Consider the following 10,247-nt stretch of genomic DNA (forward strand, 5'->3'; position numbering starts at 1 on the left):
TCAAGTTCTCAAATTAATTAATCGAAATTAATCAGTTATTTTGACAGCCCTACATGAAACATTCACATTTAAGCACATTTCTTTTGCACTCATCATTTTGCAAGTTTGTAAACAATGTCCATTTCAGTTTATTTTGGTGGATGCCTGGAAGCTATAATAGATGTTGGTGTCACCAAAGGGAAGTTCTCTCAGATCCTCTTGGAAAGGCATCCTGACAGTTCTATATAGTAGGTCCACTCCTTGTATGTGTTGGTCTTCTCATCATTAGGAATGTACTGCAATGCAGTGAAGATGATCATGATAATGAAATAATGAACTAACTGGCAGCCTATTAAACGGGCAACAAAAACATCTCAGAAAAAAACTGATGTGATTACAGAGATCAATGAATACAACGGCTTTAGAAGGCTTGATATGAAATAATTGAAAAATGAGAAATGTACCTTTTCAAATGGTCTTTCTTTCGAACCCTTCTGAACCGCAAAGACCCAACTATCACGAGTTCCTACTCTTTGAATAATGGAGCTTCCAAGTCCCATAAAGATCTCACGGATTTCACCTGTCAGCCTTAGAAACGACAAGAAATTGATTATTTTAACACAGAATAATTGCATGGTTGTAAGTTAGAGAGAATTAGAAAAAAGAAATAAGAGTATAGAACTTGCATGGATGCTGGATTGTCATATGAAGCGATGAGTATGATATGTCCCGGCATAATTCCTCTCAGAAAGTCCAGCAAATCTGATCCTTTAGGAACAAATGTGATTACCAATACTAATTGATATTGCTAAATGTTAATTCTAAAGCTAATGATACACAAGCTACTTTTTTGAACAATGCTGGGCAATACTGCTGTTTTGAGTATTGCCGTTTTGGCAATTTCCCATTGAACTTTAGTGGAACCAGTTATGTGGTTGCTCCAAGAAGTTGCTTCATGTACAGTACCCTCCAGAATTATTGGCACCTCTGCTAAAGTTGACTAAAAACTGGTATGAAAAATAATCTGTTGGTGATTTATAATGAAACAAATGAGGAAAAATCCAACATTGAAGGGAAGTACATTTATTTTGAGAAAAAGGAAAATCTCATAGAAATAAATATTTAACATTTTTGTACAGTTTGTAGGTCACATGTAGCAACCGCAAATATTGTTTTTGTTAAACATGTTGATTGTTTGTTCATGACAGTAGAAATGGTAAAATTACAAATAGTAGAATGGATTAGGAAAAGACAGATTGCTAACCTGTATAAATAATAGAACAAGGGTAAACTATTTATTTTTGAAAAGTACTTTCTGGCCTATGACCTCTATGGGAACGTCAACTGTGCTTCATTCCTGCGCTATTCAGATGCATAGCCGATGGAGATTGGAGTGAGCACGATTTATTCACCTGTTGCCATTTTCATATATGTTTACAGGTAAGGGGCTTGAAACCATGTTAGAAGTCAATAGTAAGTAGATAACTAGATGAGATACAGATAAATGCTCATGGTTGTTTTTTGTTGTTATATTTTGAGTTTAACGCGGGTGGGAAATGCACTGTGTTTACATGACTACGTTAAATTAGATAGAATAATACAAAAAGGGGAATAACAGGGCTATGTAAGACTATTAAGCACTATTTCAAAAAAGAAAACATGAACATCTGTTCATCAATTTGTATGGGACAATTGCATTCCCTTTACGTATATTGATGATAAAGAAAGCAGATAGAGAAAGCATTAGTACCTTGGAAGTGGAACTCACTGCTCACAACGTTGCCAGTTTTATCTAAGGAAAACAGAAACTACTGAATTACAGCAAGTTGCAGAAGTTTTGTGTGCCTCAACTAGGATAATCATAAAAACAGAGATGAAGGGCAGATAATATATATATTGTGATTATCAACTGAAATCTGGATTACTATTTTATTTACTAGATTATATTTAATTAACAACACACAGTAACGGGTGATGACCATTACAGTGGAAACACATCTTCGGACAATTGAATGCACGGCAAATAGAATTCACATAATTTATAGAGAAGGGAATCTAAGGCACTCACTATCCAACAGCGCAATGTTTAAACCTGGGCCTGTGTTCATATTTGCTGCACTTATGATGCTAAGAGAAACAAAAAGTTGTGTTAATGTCTTTACAAAAAGTCACCCTAGGAACCCATATGATAATAGAAATGTCACTAGTAGTAGTGCAATATGTTAGCCTACACTTTGCCTTGAAAGCAGATCTTTGGTGGCACCACATTAGCCACCCCACTCCTGATGTAAAATGCAAACTGGTCGAAGGTGCAGCCTTTATGTGAGGGGCATTTCAAGATTGGATTTACATTGCCTGGAAGAACAAGTCAAATGAAAATACAAAAATGAAAATCAGGACGAAACAACAGCATCATATTACATACATATAACTTCCAACTATGTGTTTCCCAACCTATACACCTGTTACCATGACAGCAGTTCTAATGAACTCAGAGTGGAGTGGAGGACATAACCCTACCACATTCCTATCATGTGCAGAGGTGGACGAAGTAGCCTACTACACCTTTACTTATTGGAAGTAGGCTATATATACACCATGTCAAATATTACTCCAATACAAATGAAAGTCGCTGAGTCAGATTTTTACTTAAGTTGAAGTACTGAAGTACTTGCTTTTAAAAATACAGAAGTAGGCTAGGCCTATTCAGAAGTAGCCTAGGCTACAAGTATTTTTTGAGGGGTAGCCTACAACGAAATAGTGGGAAGAAAGACCTGAGGGAGCTGTCTGCTCAATTCCCACGTCCGCCTAGAAATAATGTGTGTGTGAAAACGAACTGGACCAAAGTTTGAAACATTGTAAGAATTGACTGCTGCAGACCAAATAACAGATCTAGCGCTCTGGAAACTCGGCTAGGCTACTTCTATGTCCTAACATACTAGCCTATAATACTTTGGTAACATGTTATTATAACTACACACTATTAAGCATTTCGTAAGCATTCGTAAACTATTACTAAATTATTTGTTCCCCATTTGTAAAACATTGTAACCAGCAGTGAAATTAAGTGGCCATCAAGAGGCCAATAAACAGATCCTGTAGTTTTCACCTGTGACATATAGGCCATAGCCTACCGCAAGGGATCCCTATAGGCTACATTAAGCATTCTCCAGTCCAGATTCCTTGCTACTGCATTCTTCACTTCAGATCACCCCACAAGTTTTCTGAGAGTTCAGATTAGGGGACTGAGATGGCAGTAGTGGTAGGGCAGCCGTGGCCTACTGGTTAGCGCTTCGGACTTGTAACCGGAGGGTTGCCGGTTCGAACCCCGACCTGTAAGAACGGCCTTGAGCAAGGCACCTAACTCACTGCTCCCCGAGCGCCACTGTTGTTGCAGACAGCTCACTGCGCCGGGATTAGTCTTCACTTACTGTGTATCCACTGTGTGCTGAGTGTGTTTCATGAATTGGGATAAATGCAGAGACCAAATTTCCCTCACGGGATCAAAAGAGTATTTATACTTAGTGAAGGCTTGACTTTGTGTTCTTTAAACCATTTGTGTTGATCTGGACATCTGTTTTGACTTAGCCTAACAGATGATCCGATCATGATCCACTTTAATTGTAGGCTATTGGCAGAGACGGCTTTTGATTTTAAGTGTCATGATGGAATAAAAACAGACCCAGTAGGCTAATAGTATAATAATAATAGAACTTCCCTTACTTTTGCATTAATCAAGGGGCTCTTTTCGGTATAGCGCTGGTGTCGGGTGGAAAGCTCTTACACTCTAAAAAATGCTGGGTTATTTTCTCAACCCAAACGCGGAGTTAAAACTGTTGGGTCATTGTGTGGGGTTGTTTTTACTCATGTTGGGTTATTTTCTGTAACCCAGCTTGTTGGGTTGATAGTTTAGGACAGCGCCCCTCCTCTCCCCCACCTGACGTGAGCACACTACTCAGCACCAGGGTAACTTTAACACAGCTGCATAGTTATTTGAGAGTTCGGGGGAAATCGTTATTCTTTCAACCATCCATGCAGTCCAGCAGCTTTCAACATGCAGTGGAAATCAGGCGATTTTGGAAGGTATGTATCTGCTTTTAACTTTTTTATTATTATTATTCAGACGTATTTTAAAAGTAGCCTACACCCAGAGATACCTTCGTGATATGAATGGATATTCTGCCTGCCAATTTCGTTCAGCCTAAGCAGGTTAAGAATTGTGACATTCAAGCCAGCTAACGTTAGCTAACATTAATTTACAGTCTTACAATTACTGCTCATGTTAATGTTAAATCTACACAAAGACAGGCTCTTAAAAACATAGTTCTATGTTGACTGGGTATGAACTGCTGAACAGAAACAAAACAAACTTTTACAAAGAACTAAAATTAGCATACCAACAGCTGGCTAGGTTAACGTTAGCAGACGGTTGGTATGCTAGCTTCTAGCTCTAACAAATGCTTCGTGTTAGTGCAGCATGTGTGTCAGCTAATGTATACAGTCGAAGTAGTCTCTTTACGTACGGTAATCATCATGCCAAACAACATATTAATTCATTCAGGGTAGCTTCATATTATAGCCATGTAACTTACTGGGTGGTTTTTGGTGGTGACATTAACGTTACAGACAACTTGAATTTAACTAACTGAATGTGTTAACATGAGCTAGCTAACGGTAGAACTATCACTGCCACTAATGTTAATATTACTGAGCATTATGTTTGTCAGTCTGCTGTTAAACAACTCCATGAGGTGGTCATGGTTTCGAAAGTGTGTTGGCGCTAATATTTTGTCTCAATTTTTAATGTTTGTCAACATCATTCACTGATCATGGTTCGTGAAAGTCTTGATCTAAAGTTCTGTCAATAGCAGTGATTAATTTACTCTTTCTTTCTTTGATTGACAGGGCTGACCCCCAAATGGACCGTGGAATCTAGCTGTCTTCATGGAAGTAACTTATCACATGCTGATGCTGCTTTTAGAGTAGGCTATCCATTCAAAAATAAAGTAAACTGTCAAATAAATAATTATGTCGAACTGTTTTATTTCATTGCATGGCTATTTGTTGCCCATTTTCTCTCAATGCAACCCAAATACTGGGTTTAGAAAACCCGACAACTGGTTATTTTAACAAGCAGTTCTGTTGATATAACCCAGTGGTTTGGGTTGAATCTATACCCAATATACTGTGTGAATTTTACTCAACATTTATATAGTTATAACCCAGCACATTGGTTACCTTTACCCAGTCTATTGTGCCAATTTAACTAACGTTGTGTTGATATAACCCAGTGTTTTGGGTTAGAATCATACCCAATCTGCTGGGTTTAATAATGTACCCAGACCATTGGGTTAGGATAACTCAATGTGGTGTTGGTCCAATAGTTAACCAGCGGCTGGGTTATATTTGGGTTATTTTTAACCCAACATTTTGTGTTGAGTGTAGCTCCAAATACATTGATAAAACATGGGGGTCTTGTATTGTGAAAATATTTCAAACAAAAAATAAATAAATAAATATGGTGTTACAAGGTTTCCCCCCCGACAGCAGCCATAGTCATCCTGCGTATGCAAATTCCACCTTGAGAGTTTAGCTCTCTGCCAGAGCCACTCTATGGCTCTGCTCTCTGCCAAGTCCCATCGGAGCAGGGGCGCTGTTCCCACCTCCCTCTTCTCTACTTCCCTCCTCGGCTGTCCTATCCTAGAGTGTGGCTACCCGACCCGAGCCCGACGTGTCCGAGTTCGGACAAATATTTAGAAATTATAGTCGGGTTCGGTTCGGACACATGGGGGCGATATGCATTGGAAGCTTTACATTTAAAATTTCTTATTATGTTGGGTAGGCCTAACCAACAGGTCTGCTTTACATGATCCAAACGTTTGTTTTTTGAGAATAAAGTAAAATGTAAAAAAGACCTAACATCTTCCTTCTTGTGTGCAAGATTTGTTTATGTAGGCTAGCCGTGACAACAACGCATGTGCATTTCAGGCGGCATGTCTTGGGTGACGTTAAAAAAAAGTTGTTAGCCTATCAGGAGATTTTAAGATTATTTGCGTTGCATACTGTGGTAGACATACCGGTAGGCTATAAGGTCGTCTCGTTCAACTGGATGAGGATTTTCTCGAGTTGCCCCAATTAACGTTGATGCTGCATATGGATCAGTGACAGAGGCACTGTAGTTTCACTGTCGGAGTTCATTTCAAGACTTTTCGTCAATGGTAAGACTAGAATTCTATTTCAATAGGCTATGCTTGCTTGGGCCTCTTGTGTTAGTGCGTTGTGTGTGACCTGCGTGCGTGCACGCTTATCTGATTCTGTAGACAATTTGTTCCGTTTAATGGGCTAAAAGACAGGCTATCCACAAACGTGAACGTTTAATCACTAGCATGGGAATAACTGAGGCCTCATCTGCGTCGGGCTCGGGTCGGGTTCGGACGCAACTCTGTCGGACCGAACCGCACTCTAATCCTAGTACTAGTATTGACAGATGCAGTGGTAATTCCCAGCCAGTCTCCTCTGCTCTGTTAAATGTTATTCTATTGCTGTATTTGTGTAGATGAAATGTTAAAATGTTTCAATATTATTCTATTGCTGTAAGTATATCGATAAACTCCTCTGCCAAATGAATAAATGGACATGTTTAGCTTAATGGCTACTATGTATCCAGCATGGGCAGGATAAACATGGGTTTTGCATTTGATTTAGCATTTAAGACTACACTACTAACCTAACCATATAGTCCAGGTAAAGCAGTGTTTTACGACAGACTCATATGAGGTGTCCATAACAAAATACTAAAAGTCCTAAAATATCCTAGTTGAGGAAATTATGTTAAATTCTCATCAATCCGAGATGTGTGACAATTAAGATCAGGCAACAATGCTAACCAATGGGGCTATTTTTTCCTTTACTCCTATCAAAATGCAACTTTACACAATGAACATATCCATGAAAATAAAAAAAAATTGTAATATGCAAATGAGCTATACACTAATCGAATATGCAAAATACACCCAAATAGACTTAATTTTTCCTTTGCTCTTACCACAATAAAACTTTACATAGTAAAAGTATACATGAAACTTAAAGGAGAATTCCGGTGTGATATTGACCTAAAGTGTATTGAAACATGATACCGAGTGTGAACATATGTCTCATAGCCCATCTCAGCTTGTCCCCTGCACTCCAAAATCTGGCGCTAGTTAGCCGATGCTACCAACAGCTTTTCAATCAATAGTGGTTCTCGCATCGGGCTAGCCATGCAAATAAATCACTGTTTTACACCCATTTACGAGGCTCAATGTATCTCCACACTTCATTGGTAGACTTCCGAGGGCCCTGACATTTAAAACGAGACATTACGAGCTCCACACTTATTGAATATGTAACAATTTGCATAGGCAGAAACACCATTCATATGTATGACAAACACATTGGCCTAGACTGGCCTCTAAACTGAAAACTGCCTGGCTTGGTAGTACCTGCCAGGGATATAACCCCCGCCGGTATAGTCTTCAGGGTCACAGAGGCATACACGCCTCCCCACCACGACAAGGTAGCAACAATAGGGGAGGTTTTTTTTGTGTTTTTTATTTATTTTTTATTTGTAACATTTTTTTATGTTTTTTTTTTTTTTTTTAATCCAGCATGGATCCTCGACCCCTTCTCTGTGGCTCCCTATTTTTAGAATAAAGATATTACAAAATACTAGCCTGGCGGGCCATCCTATATCATTGAAATGTATAGTCTGGAATCGAACCATTCACCTCGCTTAATCCAAGGGGCGGGCAGAGAATTGTCTTTCAAACTGCCTAGGCATGCAATAGGCCAGCGCCACGACCATATCCATTATCCGGGTCGGCAAACGGCAAATACATCCTTCTTCGAAAGGAATGACTTAAGTGCATTGTGTTGCTCAACTTTCAAAGAAAAGTCCAACTCCTCCAAAGTTGACGCCGATTCAAACAACCGCTCTTCGTTCGCCATAGCCACCTTCCTTGTTGTTCACCGTCGCAGGACTGTCGTTATCCTGTTGAGCCCGCCTTAAGACTCTCTAACAAAATAGAGTGCTGTGATTAGATGAAGTCCACGGTGTCAGCCAATAGAAATCCCTATGGTTTGATCCTAGACGTACAGGCTGAGCAAATTAATTTGCCGCGTCTAGATTTCTAGGCTAACAAAATACCGTACATCTCATGATAGACTACAGCACAAAGGGCCCTTTCTTGCAACTACAGCGGACTTCATCTAGTATTACTTGTTTCACACACACACACACACACACACACATACACTCATTCACACACACACACACACTGTATCTGTTTCCAGTGCCTGAGGCCAACCTTCTCTATGTAAAAATAATATATAGAATTGTATGAGAATCCAGCCCAGAAGTGGTGCCAATCATTTGTAAATCTACCAGCCCAAAATGTAATCTCACCATGTTACTAATGACTTAAGATGGGATGGTTATTCTGACTTTCTTCTGATGTTATCTGTGGGGGAATGTCATTAGGTAAGACAAATAAAAAAAAAAAATTAGAAAGCAACTGGAGGTAAGATTGTGCAATCAATTCTTAAGGTCACTATAAGTCTTTTTGTGGCAAGGCCTTCAACCTGACCCAGGTAAGTGTGGCAAGAGACTTCAGATTTATTGTGTTTATACATAGATTAACTTTGAATGGACATGAATGTGTTAGTTATTTGGTCCCTGTTTTTACAGTGCATTAAAATGCACTGTTCTGTTCTTCCTAGGCTTCTTCTTCTTTTGCTGATGACTTAGTTTTTGCTATTCAGCTTGAACCGTTTCACGTAGAAACTTTATTCCAACTTTGTAATGTAGGTCTTCTATAGGACAGCTGCTATATATTTTTCATCTTTGTAACTTTTTTTCTACTTGCCATAAGTCAATTAAGCCTAGTGTTAAGCTCATTTGCATATTTAAAATGGATTTTTCCAACAAACTTGTACAACAAAAATGTTACTTTTCATGTATACTTTCACTGTGTGAGGATTGATTGTGATAGGAGTAAAGAAAACAATAAGCCCATTAGGGTGTATTTTGGGCATATTCCATTAGTATATTGCTCATTTACATATTCAAATTCATTTTCAAAGAAACTTCTAATACAAAATGTTTTACTTTTCATGTAGACTTTCATTGTGTAAAGTTTTATTTTGGTAGGAGTAAAGGAAAAAATTAAGCCTATGCGGGTATATTTTGGGTAGCCTATATTGGATTAATGTACAAGAAACTTGTAATACAAAAAAAATACTTTTCATGGATATGTTCATTATATAAAGTTTTATTTTGATAGGAGTAAAGGGAATAAAATAGCCCCATTGGGGGATTAATGAGAATTAAACATATTTCCTCAACTAGGATTTCTTAGGACTTTTAGTATGTTGTTCTGGACACCTCATAGAAATGATCTATGCTGAAAAAAAATCTTTTACAATTACTTCTATTTTTGGCTCCAAAATTAGTTAGTTTGCCTGGACTAATAACACTGAAATTCAAGTACAATAACTTTAAAATATTTCAGTAGTTCACAAAACTAAAACAATTATTCTATGCCATTTAAAACAGTCATATCTTTCTTTAGTGTGCAGTAATCAAATGGAGACAGATACCTTGCAGGTGTGCGGGCTGTAAGTCAGGTTTCTGCACATAAATCATGCAACAGGCAATGAAAAGGACCAAACATATTCCAGTGATTAAGTACAACCCTGAGAATGACACATGTAAAGACATATGAACTGTCATTGACAAGGTTCCTGCATGATTAAACACACAAATATAAAAATTATAAACAGAGGATAATGTTTAAAATGTGCTCTTACCTTTCATACTCTTATATATATATTTCATTGTTTTACTTAAATTAGCTTAAGTAACTTATTAGGCAACTAATTGCCATGGGTTGGTTAGGTGTTCCAAAGATCTCAAAGCCAGGGTATAGTGCTCAATAAGGATACAAAACAGTCACCTCCCATAAAACAAACCAGTCACATGTGTGTTAAATGCCTTCCCCAATCGAATTTCTCTAAAGAAAAAAAAAAAAACGAGAAAGAGCGGTGAACCTGTGATTTCCTAGTGATGCTACGCCTCCTGGTGGCTGAGATGTGCAACTAATGTTTTGAAGGCTTCAATCTCATAACGTTAAAGACAGTGAAAATGAGAACAATGTGAACTGAAAAAAATAAAAAAAATAAAAAATCCAGTATTTGGATCCTGATGGTCCAGAGGACCAATATATGGTGAC

General features: G+C 38.1%; 1 protein-coding gene across 2 annotated transcripts; it reads right to left on the reverse strand.

The window, feature by feature from the left end:
- On the reverse strand, positions 1-10,247 carry si:dkeyp-67f1.2 (uncharacterized protein LOC556106 homolog). 2 transcript variants are annotated; one of them, XM_048255163.1, is made up of 8 exons: positions 9,826-10,247; positions 9,616-9,711; positions 2,211-2,334; positions 2,048-2,106; positions 1,730-1,771; positions 666-747; positions 444-567; positions 1-275 (listed from the first exon to the last, which is right to left on the reverse strand). In XM_048255163.1, the coding sequence occupies exons 1-8, from the start codon at positions 9,851-9,853 to the stop codon at positions 189-191; spliced, it is 642 nt and encodes a 213-aa protein (XP_048111120.1). In that variant the 5' UTR covers positions 9,854-10,247; the 3' UTR covers positions 1-188. The 2 variants fall into 2 exon arrangements, with proteins under 2 accessions (XP_048111120.1, XP_048111119.1); XM_048255162.1 differs by having other exon boundaries at positions 9,616-10,247.

This window comes from Alosa alosa, chromosome 10 (genome assembly GCF_017589495.1).
Source record: "Alosa alosa isolate M-15738 ecotype Scorff River chromosome 10, AALO_Geno_1.1, whole genome shotgun sequence".
NCBI lineage: Eukaryota > Metazoa > Chordata > Actinopteri > Clupeiformes > Clupeidae > Alosa > Alosa alosa.